Source organism: Phacochoerus africanus, chromosome 6 (genome assembly GCF_016906955.1).
Source record: "Phacochoerus africanus isolate WHEZ1 chromosome 6, ROS_Pafr_v1, whole genome shotgun sequence".
NCBI lineage: Eukaryota > Metazoa > Chordata > Mammalia > Artiodactyla > Suidae > Phacochoerus > Phacochoerus africanus.
In genome coordinates, this window is record NC_062549.1 from 62,502,764 (window position 1) to 62,524,879 (window position 22,116).

Genomic DNA, 22,116 nt, shown 5'->3' on the forward strand with positions numbered 1-22,116 from the left:
AGTATATCTGAAAACTACATTTGGTTGTACCACCCCGTTCATTGCTAGAGAGTATAGTGTCATTGTGAAATTAAATGACATGAAGCTATTGAAGTTTTCTAATTTTTTTTAAAACAACAGTGACATTTGACAAAATAATCCAAAATTTCATATATAGACTGGCTGTTAAGCTTGTTTGCTCATTCTTCTACTAATAGACTTATAGTAGACTTATAGGAGTCTATTATATATTCTGTAATATGAGCTTTTTGTAGTTATATGGCATTTCAAATATCTTCTCGTGCTGTGATGACTTTTTTCCTTTTTTAATGACGGCTTTTTGAGGAACAGAAATAATTCACTTTAAGGCAGGTTTATCTGTCTTTTCCTGTATGTTAATTTTATAATAAATCTAGAGATCCCAAAGAATAATACCACAACTTTATTCTTCCTCAAAAGGATCTTCGCTCTTCTTTGCTCTTTGTATTTCCATGTAAATTTTGGAATCAGCTTGTCAAATATTATAAAAATATATGTGTGCTTTTGATGGGAGTTCATTGAATTTGTAGGTCAATTTGAAGAGAATCGGTATCATGATGATACTGAATCTTCAATACATGAGTATCGCATATCTCTTTTTATTAGCTTTATATTAATTTTTCTCGGTAATGCTTATTGTTTTATGTGTAAAGCTTTTGCACATCACAGATATTTGATTTCCATTTAATGTAAATTCTATCTTTCCATTGAATTAAAATTTAAATATTTTTTATTCTCTACTTGATTGTTGATGGGATATACAAAGGCAGTTGGCTTTTGTATACTGCCTTTTATGGAGAGAACGTACACTTTCATAAATTTTTACAATTTGTAAATTTTTTTGGATATACTCTATAAATGTCATTTCTACAAATAATGGCAGTTTGTTCTTACACTTCTGATTCTTATACCTTTTCTTTTGCTTGCCTTATTGCTCTGTCCTAGGTTTGCAGTACTTGTAAAAATGAAGGGCATCTTTGTCTTGTTTATGATTTTTGAATTTCAACATTAAGTATAATATTTGCTGAGGTTTGCTGAGTTCTTTTCCTTCCCTAGTTGCTAAGAGGTTTTTATTATTATTATTATTAATGGATGTTGAGTTTTATCAAATGCTTTTGCTTCATTTATTTGGATGATTATATGACTTGTCTCCTCAGGTGATCAGTATAGCAGATTCCATTGATTAGATTTTGTTTTGGGTTTCAAATGATAGACTAATCTTGCATTTCTAGGAAAAAACCTAACATAGGCATGATTTTTCTTCTTTTTAAGATTGCTTTGCTCAGTGTACTGTTACATAGTTTAAGCTAACATTTATATTCATGAGTGAAACTGGTCTATAAATTTCCCTTCTTACACTGTTCTTTTTAGATTTTAGAATGAAAGTGATGCATTTCTGTATATTTGGGGACTGATTCCTCTTTTTTTTTTTTATTCTTGGATGAGTTTTTTTAAGATTGGCATTATTTGACCTTAAATATTGGGTCGAACTTGCTGGAGAAGCTCTCAGAAGCTTTCTTTGTGGAAAAGGTTTTAATTGTGGTTTTAATTTCTTTAGTAGTTATAGACCTATGTAGTTATGGGTTTACTCTTTGCCAGTTTTGGTAATTTGTACTATCTAGGAATGTTTCCATTTTATCTAAATATTCAAAAAAATTGTTAGCTAAAATATTCAATATTCCTTATTATTTTGTAATGCTACAGAAGCTATAGTAATCTCCCATTTGGCTTTCAGGAAGGATGCTATGCTATGCTATGCTTGGTTTTCCTGCTGTCACTCTCTCCCACAGAGTTCTCACTGTCTTTTGGCTTTAAATTCATCTATAATCGATGATTCCCAAATTTTACCTCCACCTTGGACCTCTTTCCTGGAGTCCATACTCATATAATCTGTTCATTTGACATCTATATAGTTGTGGGTTTCCTCTGTGCCAGTTTTGGTAATTTGTATTGTTTAGAAAATTTTCCATTTTATCTAAATATTCAAAACTTGTTAGCTAAAATATTCAATATCCCTTATTATTTTGTAGTGGTACGGAAGCCATAGTTATCTCTTATTTTCATTCTTATTTGTGTCTTCTCTTATTTTTCCTTAATCAGTTTTACTTCTGGTTTATCATTTTATTAGTCTTTTCAGGGAACCAACTTGGCTTTTTTAACTTCTCTGATATACTTTGTTTTATATTTCCTTAATTTCTGTTCTTGTCTTTATTTTTCTGTTTTCTTTGAGTTTATTTTGCTGTGAGAAACTTCCTGAGATGGATGGTTAGCTCATTACTTTTCTCCTTTTTCTAAGCGTTGATGGCTTACATATTTTCTTCTAGGCCCTCTTTTAGCTGTATCCTTCAAGTTTTGATATACTGTATTTCCATTGTAATTTTTTGAAAATATTTTCTAATTTTCATTAGATATCTTGCCTATAGATTATTTAGCTTACATTATTTAATTGCCAAAATTGTGATTATCTTCTCGTCTGCTTCTTTGATTACTTACTGAGACCACGCTTATAAAAACAAGTCTTACTATCATTGTGTATTTTCTATTTCTCTTTGTAATTCTTTCCTTTTTTGTTTCCTAATTTACTTTTTTTGTTTGTATAATCTCAGCACATGCATGTCAAAAAGAGCATTACCCAATTAGGAGATGTACATGTGAATATAAGATGGCTGATGTATATTTAAATATGTGAATATATATACATAAATACATGTGTGTATCAGTTGTTCACAAAAGATAACTGTGGAATAGTTCTGATGATAAAAAGCTACTTTTTTTTGGGAGTTCCCGTCGTGGCGCAGTGGTTAACGAATCCGACTAGGAACCATGAGGTTGCGGGTTCGGTCCCTGCCCTTGCTCAGTGGGTTAACGATCCGGCGCTGCCCTGAGCTGTGGTGTAGGTTGCAGACGCGGCTCGGATCCCGCGTTGCTGTGGCTCTGGCGTAGGCCAGTGGCTACAGCTCCGATTCGACCCCTAGCCTGGGAACCTCCATATGCTGCGGGAGCGGCCCAAAGAAATAGCAAAAAGACTAAATAAATAAATAAATAAAATAAATAAAATGAAAAAAAAAAGCTACTTTTTATATTGCTCCATGAACTGTATATAGTAATACAGGGTATATATACATACACAGTATACAGTAATACAGTATATACACACACAGTAATACTAGGTGTACATACAATACATAGTATTGTACAATATATAGTAATGCTTTGTGTATATATACAGTATACAGTGTGTGTGTATATGTATATATATACAGAGTATGCAGTGATACAGCACATTATATATATAGAATACAGCAATATACACTGTAGTTTTACATACATTTTCTTACTTAATTTTCAAAGCAACACTCTGAGGTCATTGTATTACCGCCTTTTCAACTGTTGAAAAAACTGAGGCTTAGAAATATTAAATAATTTGAATCAGTTCATGCAGCTAGGAATTAATAGAAGTGGATTTCATACTTAAATCTGACATGGAAGTCTTTGTTCTTAACCACAATATCATACTAACCTTTTATATTAATTCTCTTTAGGAACTGTTTAATGGAAACCTTTGTAAACTTGGGATGCAATGTGAACATTATTTTTTATTTTTAAAAGTATCTATCACTATTTATTTTTTGGACTAAAGATTTTTTAATTGAAGTATGGTCGATGTACAACATTATATATTGCAGTATAGTAACTCAATTTTTAAGGTTATACTCATTTATAGTTATTATAAAATATTGGCCATATTTCCTGTGTTGTACAATATATCCTTATAGCTTATTTTCTTTTATTTTATTTTATTTTTAATTTTCCCACTGTACAGCAAGGGGATCAAGTTATCCTTACATGTATACATTACAATTACATTTTTTTTGCCCACCCTTTGTTGTGTTGCAACATGAGTATCTAGACAAAGTTCTCGATGCTATTCAGCAGGATCTCCTTGTAAATCTATTCTAAGTTGTGTCTGATAAGCCCAACCTTATAGCTTATTTTATACATGATAGTTTGTACTTCTTAATCCGCTACCCCATATTGCCCTCCCCCCATCCCTCTCCCCACTGCTAACCATTAGTTGGTTTCTTATATCTGAAGGTCTGTTTCTTTTTTGTTATATTTACTGGTTCGTTGTATTTTTTAGATTCCACATATAAGTGATATCATACAGTATTTGTGTTTCTCTGACTTATTTCACTTAGCACAATACCCTGCAAGTAGGTATGTGTGTGTGTGTGTATATACATAAAGTACATATATTACATAAAGGGGATCTTAATCACTGTTTTTATTATGGACTAAACTTTATATTTTTGAATGCTGGAGTGCAAAACACATTGCTTTACTGTGTTAAGGTTTGTTACCAAAGCCACTATCTTTAATTTCTTACTTTTATCAGGTCAAGGTAGGCAATGAAGTTGCTACTGGAACAGGACCTAATAAAAAGATAGCCAAAAAGAATGCTGCGGAAGCAATGCTGTTACAACTTGGTTATAAAGCATCCACTAATCTTCAGGATCAGCTTGACAAGGTGAGAGTTAAATTTACATGGACATGTTCTATGTGTGCTGTCAGAATATAAAAGTGATGAACAAATTTTGTTCCAATGTTCCTTATCTCTGAGTAGTGTCTTAACTGGTGTTAAAGAAGATGCCGAGTTTTGACTTTTCTAAGGTGGTCCTCTATCTTCATATTTTTAAAAATAGATTCTCCAGGTACAAAATAACATTGGTTTAGGGATCAAGATGAAATATTATAATCTTACAATTAGCAAATACAAAGAGTTTGTTGTATGGCTATAAATATTTTCTTATAGTACCAATGTAATAATATTTAGCTTACTGACTGATGGTTTTTGCCGTATAGACATAGTTTTATTTTATTTATTTATTTTTTTATAATTTTTTTTATTTTCCCACTGTATAGCAAGGGGGTCAGGTTATCCTTACATGTATACATTACAATTACATTTTTTCCCCCACCCTTTCTTCTGTTGCAACATGAGTATCTAGACAAAGTTCTCAATGCTATTCAGCAGGATCTCCTTGTAAATCTATTCTAAGTTGTGTCTGATAAGCCCAAGCTCCCGATCCCTCCCACTCCCTCCCCCTCCCATCAGGCAGCCACAAGTCTCTTCTCCAAGTCCATGATTTTCTTTTCTGAGGAGATGTTCATTTGTGCTGGATATTAGATTCCAGTTATAAGTGATATATCATATGGTATTTGTCTTTGTCTTTCTGGCTCATTTCACTCAGTATGAGATTCTCTAGTTCCATCCATGTTGCTGCAGGTGGCATTATGTCATTCTTTTTTATGGCTGAGTAGTATTCCATTGTGTATATATACCCCATCTTCCGAATCCAATCATCTGTCAATGGACATTTGGGTTGTTTCCATGCTGGCTATTGTGAATAGTGCTGCAATGAACATGCGGGTGCACGTGTCTCTTTTAAGTAGAGTTTTGTCCGGATAGATGCCCAAGAGTCGGATTGCGGGGTCATATGGAAGTTCTATGGATAGATTTCTAAGGTATCTCCAAACTGTTCTCCATAATGGCTGTACCAGTTTACATTCCCACCAACAGTGCAGGAGGGTTCCCTTTTCTCCACAGCCCCTCCAGCACTTGTTATTTGTGGATTTATTAATGATGGCCATTCTGACTGGTGTGAGGTGGTATCTCATGGTAGTTTTGATTTGCATTTCTCTTATAACCAGCGATGTTGAGCATTTTTTCATGTGTTTGTTGGCCATCTGTATATCTTCTTTGGAGAAATGCGTACAGACATAGTTTTAATTTGTGCTTTTTAAGAATAGAGGTTGTTAGCCTTTATTTCTAGAATATAGCTGAAAATCCTGGAAACTAAGATCCTGAGTTATCCCTTTAGGGCAGGAACTATATAGAACAGACACTCTATAAACTAATTTTTCTATTTACTTTAAATTTAAAGGTAAACTCAGAGGGTGTTTATTTTCTGCCACGACTTGTGTTCATGGTCCCCTGTTTCTTCTGCAGCAGTTAATGACATCATTAACACCTACCTCTATTGGAAGAGAAGCCGAGAACCCTGAATTCAGGACTTGGCAGATAACTTGGCAGTTACTGGCTTAATTTCACTTTGTGTTATCATTTTATCTATGCATATGCAGAAATTATTTTTATTAAACATTTTAGTTATATGAACATTCACAAAACAGGCTTAATCATTTCTATCATAAACAGTACATTTTTTCCCTGCCACTTTCTCACATAAGGATTCTATTTCAGAGATATTTTCATTTTCTGCAGGAACACACTTTCTGAAGTTTAGAGTAGAAGTGAAATCATCTATTAAAAAATACTTAGCTATACCTTTTTTTTTAAGGCAGCTATGAATATGTAGGCAGTTATTTTGAGTGATTAAAAGTTATTTGTCTGTGTGGTATTGCTGGAGATTTCAATTCTGTTTTTATAACCTGGCTACTTTTTTTTCTTTTAAAAATATTTGTAACATGAAACCTAACACGTGTTCTGTTTCTGTAGTTCTTACATTTTGTATATGTTGTTTTAACTTAACACATTTATATTGACTTAAAACTGGTGAGCGATTTATAAAAATCCGTCAAAATAAATCTCCTCATAAGTTAAGTGAAAATAAAACAGAATAAAAAATGTCATTAATTTGAAACATTTTTTTGCATATCCACTGGGTTATTAGTCAGGGTTCTCCAGAGAAACAACCCGACAGGGTGTGTGTGTTTGTGTGTGTGTGTGTGTGAGGCTTGGAGGCTTGGCAGGTCAAAAATCTGCTGAAGAGGCTGGCAGGCTGGAGACTCAGGAAGGAGCTGCAGATCCCAGAGCCTCCCTCTCACTCCAGGAAGGGTCAGCCTTCTTCTGGGTGGGCCTTCCCCAGATGATGCCCACCCTTGTTATAGAGAACTATCTGCTTTACTCAAAGTTCAGTGATTTTAATCCAAAAACCCTCACAGAAACACTTAATGATATTTGACCAAATATCTGAGTACTGTAGCCCAGACAAGTTGACACATAAAATTAACCATCACACCCACTAAATGCCAAACACTTAAAGCTGAAGATAACAAGATGCCTGGAATTTGGTCCCTGCACTCAAGAAACTGACCAGAAAAAAAAAAAAACTGACCAGGAAGTGTTAGGAGGGAGGAAATTTAGTCACGTAACAAAAATTATAGCAGAATTAAAATTATGAAACGTGAAGATAAATCTGGACAGTCAGGAATAGCTGAGACCACTGTTTTTATGTGTAGTAAACGGCTGTTGAATTATTAATTTGAGATTTGAAAGTGACGTGATCTGGTTTGCTTTCTTCAAAAGGCAGTCCTATAGGTAACGTAGGGAATGGCCTTGGCAGGGTGGGACTCAAGGCAGGGAGCCAGTGCCAGCAGGAATTGTTCAGGTGGACGATAATAATGCAGTGGTGCCTGAGCAGAGAAGGGGCAGGCACCAAGGGGGCTTCTGAAGTGTGTGTGCTAGGATTTCAGTAGCAGATAATGCACGTGAGGAGACAGGAAGAAGGAGGAGGAAAGCATACCTGCACAAGGCAGGGTGGAGAATGACTTAAAGAAAAAGGTGGCAGTCTTTGCTGCAGAGATCAACTAAAAGGAGTGAGTACACTGATTTGTCAGTGAGATCATCTTTGGAGAATTTGGAAAACCAATCTAAAAAAAACAAACCTGTAAAAGCAGTTTTTTCTTAATTGGCTTAAAAATAAGCAAGATATGTACATGATTACAAAAATTTAAATGGCACAAAAGAGTAAACAGGGATAAAAGTGTTAGTCTCACTTGACTTGGAGAGCCTCAGTCTCTTGGTCTCTTTCCCTAAAAGCCTGTCCTGTGAGTTAATATTTGTACAGCATTTAGAATAATCTCTGAAATACAGTGAATCTTATATAAGGATTTGATAAATAAAAGTAAAATAAATATCCTTACAGAGATATTCTATGTGTATGCACTAATAAATCCCCACTTAAAAAATTCAGATAGATTGAATTGCAGTTCAGTGACTGCACGATGTGTGTGTGTGTGTGTGAGAGAGAGAGAGAGAGAGAGAGTATAAACACACTGACTACCATCACAGTTAAGATTTATAACACTTCTGTTACACCAAACGGTTCCATAATGCCAGTCTGTAGTAAACGGCTGCTTTGCTTAGCCCCTCATAAGCGCTGATCTGATTTGTCTCTGTCTTTTCCATAATGTTGTATAAATTGAATCGTACATTATGTAGCCCTCTGTGTCTGGCTTCTTATTGCTGAGATTCATCCATGTTGCTGCATTTATCATTCATTTGTTCTTTTTTATTGTTTGTTGTTTTATTCTTCACCATCTTTTGGATTGTTTCCAGTTTGAGGCTATTATAAATAAAGTGGTTATAAACATACATGTATAAGTCTTAATTGTACACATTCTCTAGTATATCCTATAGGTACATATTCTTGTAAAAAGGGCACATGTCACTTTATAAGAAGGTGAAGATGTTTTTCAGAGAGGCTGTAGTATTTTGCATTTCCACAAGCAATGCTTGAGATTTCCTATTACTTCACTCTCCTCCGGTGCTTTGTAGGTCAGTTTTAATAGCTTTGATCATACCAGTAGGTATATGACATCATCTCATGGGATTTTAATTGCATTTTCCATAATTAATAATGCCAAGTAGTTTATCATTGATCATTCACATCTCTTCCTTGAAATATCTGTTCAAAATTTTTGCCTTTTAAAATTGATAGTTTGCTTTCTTATTATTGAGTTATAAAAGTTCTTTATATATTTTGGATGCTAGTCCTTTATCTAGTAAAAGACTGTCCTCTCCTCCCTTCCTGTCTTCTCTCCCCTTTTTTTGCATAGATTATCCAATTGTTCAAGCACCATTTGTTTAAAAGAGTAATGCTTTTTCCATTGAATTCCTTAGCACCTTTGTTGAAAATCAGTTGACCACATGTATGGGTCTCTTTTTAGATTCTCTGTTCTGTTCCATTAATCTGTATGTCTGTTCTTCAGTGTCAGCTGTATATATAGTTTTTTTGGTAAGGTTTGAAATCAGATAAAGAACTCCATCTTTGTTTTGCTTCTTAAAAATTATTTTGGTTAATCTAGAGTCTTTGCATTAAGATATACAGATGGCCAACAAGCACATGAAAAAAATACTCAACTCCCCTGATTAGTAGAGAAATGCAAATCAAAACTACCATGAGATACCACCTCACACCAGTCAGAACGGCCGTTATTAATAAATCCACAAATAACAAGTGCTGGAGGGGGTGCGGAGAAAAGGGAACCCTCCTGCACTGTTGGGGGGAATGTAAGCTGGTAGAACCACTTTGGAGAACAGTGTGGAGGTACCTTAGAAATCTATACATAGAACTACCGTATGATCCAGCAATCCCACTCCTGGGCATATATCCAGACAAAACTTTCCTTAAAAAAGACACATGCACCCGCGTATTCATTGTAGCACTGTTCACAATAGCCAGGACATGGAAACAACCCAAATGTCCATTGACAGATGATTGGATTCGGAAGATGTGGTATATATACACAATGGAATACTACTCAGCCATAAAAAAGAACAAAATAATGCTATTTGTAGCAACATGGATGGAACTAGAGACTCTCATCCTGAGTGAAGTAAGTCAGAAAGAGAAAGACAAATACCATATGATATCACTTATATCTGAAATCTAATATATGGCACAAATGAACCTTTCCACAGAAAAAATCATGGACTTTCTTAATAAATTTTAGAATCAGTTTATATCAGAAATATCCAGTTGGGATTTTTCTTTGGGATTGTGTTAAATATATAGATCAGTTTTTTATTATTTAATTTTCTTTCCTTTTTTTTTTGCTTTTTAAGGCAGCATCCATGGCATATGGAAGTTCCCAGGCTAGTGGTTGAATCAGAGATACAGCTGTCAGCCTACACCACAGCCACAGCAACGCGGGATCCAATTGGAGTCTGCAACCTATACCACAGCTCATGGCAATGCCAGATCCTTAACCCACTGAGCGAGGCCAGAGATCGAACACACATCCTCAAGGGTCCCAGTCAGGTTTGTTACCACTGAGCCACAACAGAAACTCCTAGATCAGTTTTACATAAATTGGTATTTTAAGAATATTGAGTCTTCCCCATAAATAAGATCTAGCTCTGTGTTTATTCAGGTTTTTAGAAATGCATCCTAGTGATGTTTTGTACTTTTTCATAGAAATATCTTGCACATTTTTATGTTTGTATCTATGAGTTTCATGTTTATACTGTAAATGGTACTGGTTTTAAATTTCATTTTCCAATTCTTCTTTTCTAGTGTATAGAAATGCAGTTTTTTTAAATATATTGACCTTGTAGCCTGTGACCTTGCTAAGCTGAGTTATCAGTTAGAGTATCTTATTTTATAGATTATTTTGCAATTTTCTGCAGTGATGATTGTGTCATCTATGAATGAAGGTAGTTTTATTTTTTCCTCTCTGATCTGTATGTTTTTATTTTTTTTGTCTTGCTTTATTGCCCTGAGTAGAACATCCTGTATGGTATTGAATAGAAGTCATTGATTGTTGAATAGAAAACCATATATTTCAGAGTTCCTATTGTGGCTCAGCAGGTTAAGAACCCTACATAGTGTCCATGAGGATGTGGGTTCAATCCCTGGCCTTGCTCAGTGGGTTGAGGATCCAGTGTTGTAGTTACGGCTTGGATCCACTATTGGTGTGGCTGTGGTGTAGGCCGGCAGCTGCAGCTTTGATTCGACCTCTAGCCTGGGAACTTCCATAAGCTGGGTGTGGGCAGGTGTGGCCCTAAAAAGAAAAAGAAAAATACCAAAAAACTAAAAATTATTGCTTGCCATATCAGTAAACAGAGGATGTTGCAGCCATCAAGCTGTCACAAAGAAAGAAAAAGAAAAGAAAAGAAAACCAAATATTTTAACCTTGTTTCCAATCTTATGAGGAAATGGAAGTCAGTCTTGTACAATTATATACCATGATATTTGTAGATTTTAGATGCCCTATATCAGGTTGATAGTTGCTTGTATTCCTGCTTTGTCGAGAGGGTTTTTTCCCCTTCTTGAATTATCATTGAGTGTTGAATTTTGCCACATGCTTTCTTTGCATCTGTTGAAATACTCATATGATTTTTTCTGTGTAGTTTGTGGATCTAGCAAATTTTTTATTGATAGATTTAAAAAATTTATGTGAAACAGGAGTAACAAACCCGACTGGTATCCTTGAGGACACGGGTTCACTATCCCTGGCCTCGCTCAGTGAGTTAAGGATCTGGTGTTGCTGTGAACTATGGTGTAGGTCGCAGATGTTCGGATCCGGCATGGCTGTGGCATAGGCTGGCAGCCACAACTCCGATTCGACCTCTAGCCTGGGAACTTCCATGTGCCTGGGTGTAGTCCTAAAAAGACAACATTAAATAAATAAATAAAAATAAAAAATTTATTTGAAACAGGTTTCTCCCACTATCTGAAAGTAAAATATTCGTATGAAACTTTTTGTAAGCCAAAATAGTGTAAAATGAAGAACCAGTAACTTTAGGACACAGCTTACTAACAGATATACAAAATAAATCCAAATAAAGCCAGATCCTCAGACTCAAAGCTATGGTGTTTGGATGCTCAGATGCTGAATATGGTTGCTGCTCTTGTTGCTCTTGTGTGCTGCCTCAATAATGGCTAGCTGCAAAATAAACACTGAAAGATATTTTTTTTTTTTTCTAAAAGTGAAAATCTCTTTGGGTTTCTTTTGGTTTGCAAAATCCTCTTTGGATTTCTTTTGGTCTGCAAAGACAGGTATTAATGAGATCTTTCGTAAAAGCAAAGTGGCATAAAGTAAACTTTTGAAATGTAAAGAATACTGGTATATACATACCTAACAAAAAAATTACCATTTAACTGTTTTCAGGCGTGCATTTCAGTGGTATTAAGTACATTTACAGAATTGCACAACCATCACCCCTGTGCAATTCCAGAAAGTTTCCATCATCCCAGATAGAAATTCTGGTTTTAGTGTCACTATCACGGTAATGCTGACCTCATATAGTGAGTTTTGGAAGCATCTCCTCCTCTTTCATGGTCTCAAAGAGTCTGGTATTCTTTCTTCCTTAACTGTTGGGTAGAATTTACCAGGGGAGCCGTCTAGGTTTAGGATTTTTTTCTGTAAGAAGGTCTTAGGTATAAATTGAATTAAAAAAAAAATAGACTAAGACTGCTCAGATTATCTACTTCTGCTTGAGTGAGCTTTGGTAGTTTGAATCATTCAAGGAATTTGTCCATTTCATTTAAGTTGAATTTAATGGTATAAAATTGTTCATAACATTCCCTTATAATTCTTTTAAAGGCTACTGCATCTATAGTGATATTTCTGTCTCATTTCTGATATTGGTAATTTGTTTCTTCTTTTTTTTTTCTCCTGATCAATCTGGCTAGGGATTTATTAATTATTTTTATCCTTTTTCAAAAAACCAAGTTGTGGTTTCATTGATTCTTTTTCTCAATTTTTCTGTTTTCTGTTTTATTGATTTCTGCTCTTTATCTTTTCTTCACTTTGGGTTTTATTTTCTGTTCTTTTTCTATTTTAATGTTCTATTCTTTTTCTAGTTTTGTAAACTAGAAACTTAGACTATGGTTCTGTTAACTTTCTTCTTTTCAAATAAGAATTTAATGATATATAGTTCCCTTTAAGCACTGGTTGAGCTCTGTCCCACAAATTTTGACAAACAGTTGAGTTTTTATTTTCATTCAATTCAAAATATGTTCTAATTTTCCTTTAATTCCTTCTTTCGAGTCTTGTTTTCTGATTTTCTCTTTACTTCTTTTATCAAGTGTTAATATCTCCAACAAGTTTGGGTTCATCTACTTTCAATTTTATCAGTTTTGTGTTATGTACTTTCAAGCTATGCTGTTATATACATACACATTTTGGGTTGTTATGTCTTTTTGATGACCACTTTATTATTATGTGATTTTTCTTTTATCCCTAGTTAATATTGCCTGTTCTGAATTCTTCTCTGTCAGATATTAATATAGTCAATCCAGTTTTTTTAAAATTAGTGTTTGCACAGGATTTTTTCCCCCTCATTATTTCACTTTTAATTTATCTGTGTCTTTATGCTTAAATTTTTGTTTTAAAAAGCATGTAATTCAGTCTTGCTTTTTAAAATATAATTGACAATCTATGCCTTTTAGTTGGGGGTGATCAAACCATTTGTACTTATTGTAGCTATTGATATGGTTGGATTTAAATCTACCATCTTACTAGTTGTTTCTATTTATTCCATTTGCTCATTGTTTCTATTTATTCTATTTACTCTTTGTTCTTCACTTTTTTCTCTTTGACCTCTGATATAGTCGTATGCTACTTTTCTGTGTCTCTGTAACCTCTTCTAGTTTCATGGCTTGCAGCTGTCCAGTTTTTCTGGCAGGACTTGCTAAAGAGACTGTCTTTCTCTCATTTTATATTCTTGCCTCTTTGTCAAAGCTTAATTGACCATAGGTATCTGAGTTTGTTTCTGGGCTATCTATTCTATTCCCTTGATCAGAATGTCTGTTTTTGTACTAGTACCACACTGTCTTGATTACTGTAGCTTTGTAATATTGTCTGAAGTCTGGGAGAGTTATGCCCCTTGCTTTTTTTTTTTCTCCCTGAGAAAAGTTTGGCAATTCTGGGTCTTTTATGGTTCCATATAAAATTTTGAATTTGTTTTAGTTGTAATCTCTTAATATAATTATACTCTGTGTTTCTGTGACCTATTGTGGTCATGCATTTTATTTATCTCTATATAGTATAAAACACACAATTTTTTTTACTAATTTTGCTATATACAGTCACTTTTTAAATGTTTAAAAATCAGAAAAAGTCGTATTTTTTGGCCTCATTTTTTTTTACAATTTTCATTACTTTTATTTATATAGATGCAAATTTCTTTCTGTTATCATACTCCTGCTTATGGAACTTTCTTTAATACTACTTGTGAAGGTCCCATTGTGGCTCAGCAAAAACGAATCTGCTGAGGACACATTATCAGTGAGGACACAGGTTCAATCCCTGACCTCTCTCAGTGGATTAAGGATCCAGCATCGCCATGAGCTGTGGTGTAGGTCACAGACACAGCTTAGGTCTGGCATTGCTGTGGCTGTGGTGTAGGCCAGCGGCTACACCTCCGATTCAGCGCCTAGCCTGGGAACCTCCATATGCTGCAGGTGCAGCCCTAAAAAAGAAAACTACTTGTATCAGCAGATCTCTTGGCAGTGACTTCATCAGCTTTTGTTTGTTGATAAAATCATTGCTTCACCTTCATTTTAAGTTATTTTTGACTGGCTATAGGATTCTGAGTTTTTCTATTTCAGCACTTTAAAAGATCTTGTTCCATTGTCTTCTGACTTGCATAGTTTTTAATGTGAAGTCTGCTGTAATTTTTTTTTTTTTTTTTTTTGCCTTTTCTAGGGCCGCTCCCATGGCACATGGAGATTCCCAGGCTAGGGGTCTAATCAGAGCTGTAGCTGTCGGCCTACACCAGAGCCATAGCAACTTGGGATCCTAGCTGCATCTGTGACCTATTCCACAACCACAGCAACACAGGATCCAAACCACATCCGTGACCTACACCACAGCCCATGGCAACACTGGATCCTCAACCCACTGAGGAAGTCCAGGGATTGAACCCACAACCTCGTGGTTCCTAGTTGGATTTGTTAACCACTGAGCCACGACAGGAATTCCTAATTTTTTAATTCATTTTTTCCTCTTGTGCTTTTTTCACCCCCTGAAGGCCTTTGCAACTTTTGTTTTCCATTAGTTCCTAGCAGTTTGACTCCAATGTGTCTCAATTTAATTCTTTCCTTTCTTGCTCCTTCTCTTCTTTCCTCTCCCCTCTCCTTTGTGTTCTGTTTCTCCATTTCACCTTCCTTTCTTCTTCTCCTCCTTCCTTTCTTCTCTTTTTTGTAGTTTTCCTATTTAGGAACAAACGTATTGGATCTGTGATTTGTTGTCATTCAGTTATTTTGTCAAATTCTCAGCTATTATGCTTTCAAATATTTCTTCTTCCTTGTCTTCTCTCTCCTTGGGAGTTTCTAATTACACATTTGTTAGACCGTTGGTATTATCTTATAGATCCAGGATTTTCTGTTCCTTTTTATTTTTCACTCCTTTTATTTTGGTCTCAGTTTGAGTAATTTCTGTTGATTTATCTACACAATTACTGATTATTTCTTCAGTTGTATCCATCTATTAATAATAACATCAATATTAATTTTCATCTCCAGTGTTTTCCCCGCAGGATTTCCATTTGCTTGTGTTCTATAGTTTCTGTTTTTCTACTGAAATTCTCCAAGCATGTTGCTGCCTTTTCATTAGATCTTTTAACCTATTAAAAGGTATCATAAAAAGATATTGTAACCTATTATAGATATTATAAAATTTATTTCGTAGAGTTTTAACCTCAGGGTCATCTCTGGGTTCTTTTTTTTTTTTTACTTCTTTATCCTTTGACAGTTTTATTTCCTTTTGCGGTTTTGGATATCTCATAATTTTTGTATCAATATTGGACATTGTGTATTGAGAAATAGTAGAGGCTGAATTAAATAGTATTATGTTGAGAGATAAGCATGTCTCTTCTCTCAGACTGTTAATATGGAGGGTGGTATCAATCTAGTCAGTAGTTGAGCTCATTTTGGGTTGTGTTATTACCGTAGTCACTATTAACTTCAAATTCCTTTAGCACTGGTTTGCTGTTATCTGTGTTTTGTGTAGGGTAAGGTTTGGGGAGGGTTTTTCCTCAGTGTCTCTGTTCCAACCTCAGGTGTCAGCAGCCCCTTATTTGCTGTGCCAAGAGATGAGAGGTATCTCCATGCTTTGTAATCAACTACCATTTCTTATTACTCGATTGTGGGATTGTGTTTGGTGTGGGAACATAGTTTTTGATTTTCTTGTCCAGCTTTTCTTGTCCAGCTTTATTCTCAGACAGACTTTGGGTACCTGGGCCTCCGAGGTGGGCTTTCCCTAATATTTCTACCCCCCACCTCCATGTTAGCCAAACTTTATGTTGGATATGGAGGTTGTCTTGGATGCAGTTTTCCTAGCATTTTCAGACAGCTGCTTTATCAGGGCCTTGTTTTCAACAGAGTCTTTACCCTCCCCCACCTCTTTTTTCCCTATGAGCAGGTAGCTTTTGTTTCTGCTCCTTTTCCAGGAATAGTGAGTCTTTGTCTAAACTTTGGGGGCAGTAAAATTTCCTGCCTCTATCCCAGAAGCAGATAGGATTTGTTTCTTCCCTTTCTCCAATGATTTGAGCTATTTGCTTTGTGTGAGAGAAGAGTCAAGATGAGTGTGTAAAGTTCTGTGCTTTTCTCTCAGTGATGACATTCACTTGCTCCATACTTGCACCACTGAGTGAGACTCCCTCTGGTTTCCTGCTGTACCTTTAGTTGTCCTCTTGAGTTCCCAGAGAAGGCTCATGGAAAAGCCCTTCTCTCTGGAGTTCCTAGTTTTTCTAAACTATTGTACTAACCCACACATAGTCTTCTAGAATTTATTAACATTTCATCTGCTTTCTTCTTACCTGCATTTTTGGCATTCATCTCTTCCTTCTTTGCTCTGTTAGTGTTGAAACATTTTAAGATGCTGGCCTCTCCTTAGAGGGTTTTGTCATTTTCTAGGATTCATTTCATTTGTTTGCTTTACAATCTCAGATTTCTGTTGAGTTTGAGAGAAGTTACAATTTTTTACATTGTCTGGTCCGTCTCACAGTTGCATTTCTACATTCTAAGGAAGAGTGAATACTCTCTCTGCCTTTAAAAACTATACTGATCTTGCATCTTGATTTTTTTTTTTTCACTTACATGTTGGGAGTTCACTTCTATTTTGGAGTTTATGCTACATCAAGATATGATTAACATGTACTCCATTCTTTTTTATGTTTACTATTATATATTGGTCAAAGTAATACTCATATGTATAAGAAATCAAAGTTTATTCAGGATTAATGGTATAAGGACTCCAGATTTATAATAAAAAAATGCTCTCCTTCTCTGCCATGACCATTTTTGCTTCCTTTTTCCCCCCAGGCAACCACTTACTGCCTGTTTCAGTTGTCCAGTGATTTTCTGCTGTCAGTGGCTTGTACTGAGATTTCTTGATTTTTTTCTTTTTAGATATTATCTGAGTTCCTGCTATGGAAAATGAGGATTTATTTAACTCTCTTATACATACTCCACATGTATACTTTTCTATGTCTCTCTAATTTATCCCCAAACTGTCTGCCAAGTAAACATATTGTGTAGTTTTTTAGTTTCTTTCTTGGAGCTCTTAGTCTCCTCTTCTGCTTTGGATTGTTTGTTTGATAGATCTGCTGAAGACTCACTGTTTTGGTTCTTCTCTTTAGCATTTCCCTGAAAATTCCTTTTGCTTTTTCCCCATGTTGAGTCGCCTGTTTTCTGGACAGTTTCCCTTGTTCTTTCTTTCTTTGTTTTCCTGTGTTGCTGGAGTACATGCTTTAGTAGCTTCCTGATAGAGGATACAGAGGGAGTCAATTTTTTTGAGGTCTTATAAGTCTGACACATTTTTACATTTCTCACACACTTAATTGATATTTTTCTTAGGTATAATTCTAAATTGGAAATATTCTTTTCTGAGATATAATTTTAAATTGGAAAATTTTTTTCACAGAGTTTTGAAGGAATTGCACCAGTGTTTTCTACCTTGTAATATTACTGTTGAAATCCCCAAACCTTCTGATTCTTCAGCCTATTTATGAAAATTTTACATTTCCTCTCCCTCTTGATGCTTTTCTAATAACTTCCTTTCTCAGGAGATCTGAAATGTCTTGGATGATTGATTTGATTTGTGTATTCTTTGTTAAATTCTATTGGGTGTTTGGGTTTCACTCCAGAAATGTATGTATTTTAAGAGTTGGAAATTTTCTATATTATTTCTTTGATAATGTCTTTCATTTTTATTGCTGTTGTTTCTTTGTGGACTACCTATTAGTGCATTGAATGATCTTCTGATTCTTTCTTTCTTTTCTGTTTCTGTCTCTTTTTCTTCTTGATCTGTTTTCTAGGCAATTTCTTCAGTTTTATCTTCCAGTCCTTCTTTGAAGTTTTTTCTTTGGCTATTGTCTTTTTTATCTCCCAGAGCTCTTCCTCATTCTCAGAATATTCCTTTTTTATAACCTCCTATTCTTATTTAATAGTTATAACTTCTCTCTCAGAACTTTTTTTTAACATTTTTTGGGAAGTTTTATTCTGTTCCCTGTGCTGTCTTCACCATTCCTTGTGGATCAGAAGCCAGGCTGTTGTCTTCTGAGGTCCAGTGAGGAAGGAAATGGGGAAACCTTATCTTCCAGGATGTAGCTTTGGACTCCATCTCCTTTTTCTCAGTGTGGCGTATAGATCCATCCCATCCTCAGCTGTACCTGGTGTCCAGAGTCTTTTTTTTAAGCCTTTCTGTCTTAAAGGAAATCTGTCTCCTTGGGATCAAACAGATGACCTGGAAATTTCAGAGCATTTTGAGACTTCCAAGCAATCTTTCTGTTTTCAGCCTCTTCCAGGATTCATTTTTAGAAGCATTGGGTGTGCTTCTGATTCCCAAGGCTTTCTGGGGTCCTGGGACACAAATCTCTTTACTTGTTGTAAGCTCTTTGTTGACTTCTTACTTTGCACGTGAGGTTTCAGCCGACTCACATCTGTTAAGTTAGTTACAACTTGCTTATTTGCTTTCTAGGTTCCAGGCTTTGATTGACTTACGTCTTTTGCATTAACTCCTTTCATATTCAGGGAAGGGTAGGGGCAGACGGAGGAAGAAGAGTTTATGGGTTATTGGATAATTGATTTAGACATGTTTAGGGAGAGAGAATAGATTATTCCTTGTGTTCACTCTATAATGTTTAAGCAGATGCCTTACAAGAAGCAGTTTTATTAGAGTGTTGGGGGTAAAAATCGCAGATCAGCAGGCTTGAGTAAACTTTTTTGTTAATAGAAGGAGAGAAATGGAGGAACGAAATGCTGAATGTATTATTACTTCAGCTAAGCCTTCCAGTGCCCGAGAATCTGTATTCTTCTAATTAGCCAGCTCTTTCCTTCCCTGAAGTGACTTAGCCCTTAGCGTGTACAGTCTTCTCCATCAGCTCTTGTCTCATTCTGTGAACTTGTCTTGTGCCTCCCAGAGGACATGTGAATGGAAGTCTCCCCAGGCCTTCCCGTCAGCGTGTATGTGCATGTACCAACATTTCCTCCTTCTCCAACTTTTCACGGTTGCAAACTCTTTAGTGCAGATATAGAGTGTGTATAGAATGTTTTATGTGGATTTAATTTATCTGTTTAGTCTTTGACATATAACAATGTAAATATAAAATACTGATTGTAATAGGAAATGTACCTCCTCCTCTGCCCTGGAGTACTTTTTATCAGTAACTCTGGCTCCACAAAAAGAGAACATCACAGTTAAAGTTATTTATTAATTTTATTAAAGTCCTTACTACTTCAAAATATCTGAGTTCAGAATGTATTTTACCCTAAACCTTGATCAAATCATCTGGCTAAAGCTAGGATATTCCAAATTTTACTTAAAGTTAGGTTAGGTTTCAGTTTTTGTATATGTCATAAACAATACTTGATGACCATTGTCAGGACTTTTCCAGAGCAGATATAGTAATGTTTCTATCATTAATTTGACCTCAGAAATGATAAAGAAGCTCTTTAGTCATGTTAGCGTTTGTGATGATTTTTAGCGTTTCCTGTTTGAAAAAGAATTATTCACTTTTAACCACCCTGATAGAGCCTGTGTTGTATATAATACCTATACTAAATGTGGGGCTTTCTTGATGAGTTAAATTGTAAATTTAAATAAACAGATAAAGTCAGGAGACATAAGAAACAGACTAAATGTAGAAAAAGGATGGATGGTACTGTTCATATTAGTTATTCTTATGTCTGTGGTCCTGGGATCAGAGTTGGAGAGAATGAGATGATAGCCTTTGCCCTGGCTTAATTGATTAATTTTTTTTTCTTTTTGAATAAGTCTCTTTCCCTGGATTTAAACCATTGATTTAATTTTTTAGACAGGGGAAAACAAAGGATGGAGTGGTCCGAAGGCTGGGTTTCCTGAACCAACAAATAACAGTAAGTTTCTACTTTTATATTAAGTACACTTAGTGTTCATCCGTGGTTCAGTGAATTGTCTCTTGGTGGGTATTTGCTGGGTCTCTTTGGGCCTGAGGTACCATGTTAAGTGTCATGAAAGATGCATGGAATTCTTGGTGTTTTGCTTTCCTGGAAGTGACGGAAGACACAGGTACGGTACTCATATCCTTAATATTTTATCCACATAGTGATCATGTTCTTTTTTTAAAGTTGCTTTTATTATGGCATTATTACCATAGAAAAGAATCAAAAAAGAAAAACAGTTGTCTACCAGCCCATTATAATCCAATATCAGCTGTTTTCACAGTTCTCCTTTTTAGGTACAGACCCACTTTTATGTAATTAAAATGGAGATGAGAGTTTGCAATGTGTTTTCATTTAACATTGTAATAAACATTTTCAAGTTGTGCTGAGTCATTCGAGTTTTAAAGTCATTAATCAAAATATTATAAATGTAAGAATAAAATTGCTCACTATTTTATTCCAAATATAGTATTATAGACACTTAAAAATCCACTTTAGGTTATTTCTTTTTGTCAAGCTGTTATGCATTGGAAGCATAGGCATTTTTCATTAATTTCCTTCCCACCTCTCCCAAAAAGCATCTATTTTCACTGCGGTAATTATTTCACTGTATATAAATCAGTAAAACAGAACAGCCAGACAGTTAAAGACCCTGTCTAAGTGAAGTCCCCAGGAAAGTCAGACCTCTGTCATTTCTAATCCTTGTTCTATTCCTTATAATCTCTGGAAGCTATATTAGCTTAAATACATAAATTGCTGTAATAAAGAGTAGTCTTTGATATTAGCAGCCGATCTCTTAATGTATAATGAAAGTTGTAACAAATTTTATCAAAAGCATGTTTATGAGAATTGAATTCTTGTGTCATGAAAACTAGCCTCTTGGAAAGACTATTTCAGTGAGGTAATGGCATTCATAAATTGTTTTCTGGCAATAATTTAAATAGTGTAACATAACTCCAGGCCTTTTGTCTGTGTACATAAGGATGATGAATGAGATAGGCTTATTAGCACATTGCCCAAAGAAAAAATGGAATCAATTGAGGATTCATAAAGAGTTTACTTTTAATTCCTTCGATGTTTCAGTATATAGGATTATAATTACTTGGTAAAGGAATGTAACAAGCATTAAATTGATTTCAGTTTTATGTTAAGTACTTAGCACAATACTGTTTTCTTACTAAGCGCATGATGAATGTTAATTTCCTTCCATGCCTTCTCTCTCTCTCTTTTTATATAAAAATTATATAATTCTGTATAGGCTTGCCAAAAATTCCATTCTTATACTTTTTACTTGTCAGATGTCTTTTGCATGTAGGTACATCTGACCAAATACTATGTGGTTTATATTTGAATAGTTACTTTTGGCACTAAATATTTTTTCAAAGAACATAAACATTATGTATCTGAGTAGGGAAGTCAGATAGTTGTTTTTTTGTTTTTGTTTTTGTTTTTAGTTTCCATTTCTTTAAATCCTTTTTTTCCATTTTTTTTATTACTCAATTGAATTTATCACATCAGTCAGATAGTTTTTAACTTGACAGTTTTAACATGAAAGCCCATTGTAGAGAACCTACAAACTCCATCATTAAACAGTGATGTTTTGGCTCTCATCTTTATATGTCTCTTGATTTTTTTTTTTTAATTTGCTAAGGGATTTGAATTCCTTTGTGTGTATGAGAAGAAATATCATAAAGAGGCCAGTGAGTTTCAGTGATCAGAAATGTGTAAGAATGCGTAAAGATTTGCTTTAAACCTAATAGAGGAAACCATTAGAAGCCCCCTTAAAGTTTAACCGGGCTGTTCACATTTTAGGACTCCTCTGGTCCATACAGTAGTTCAAACTGAGAATTTGAAAGAATGATCTTCACCCCTTCCCAACCCGAGGAGGTGAGAAAGCTGATTGGCTCTTCCCTGAATTCTAAGT

General features: G+C 34.9%; 1 protein-coding gene across 12 annotated transcripts in view; it reads left to right on the plus strand.

The window, feature by feature from the left end:
- STAU2 (staufen double-stranded RNA binding protein 2) overlaps positions 1-22,116 on the plus strand; it is a 314,299-nt gene that overhangs the window by 123,820 nt on the left and 168,363 nt on the right. For all 12 annotated transcript variants that reach the window (XM_047783746.1, XM_047783751.1, XM_047783744.1 and 9 more), the window contains 2 exons: positions 4,415-4,546; positions 20,087-20,147. In XM_047783746.1, the coding sequence (XP_047639702.1) occupies positions 4,415-4,546; positions 20,087-20,147 (193 nt within the window). The remainder of the gene's footprint in view (positions 1-4,414; positions 4,547-20,086; positions 20,148-22,116) is intronic.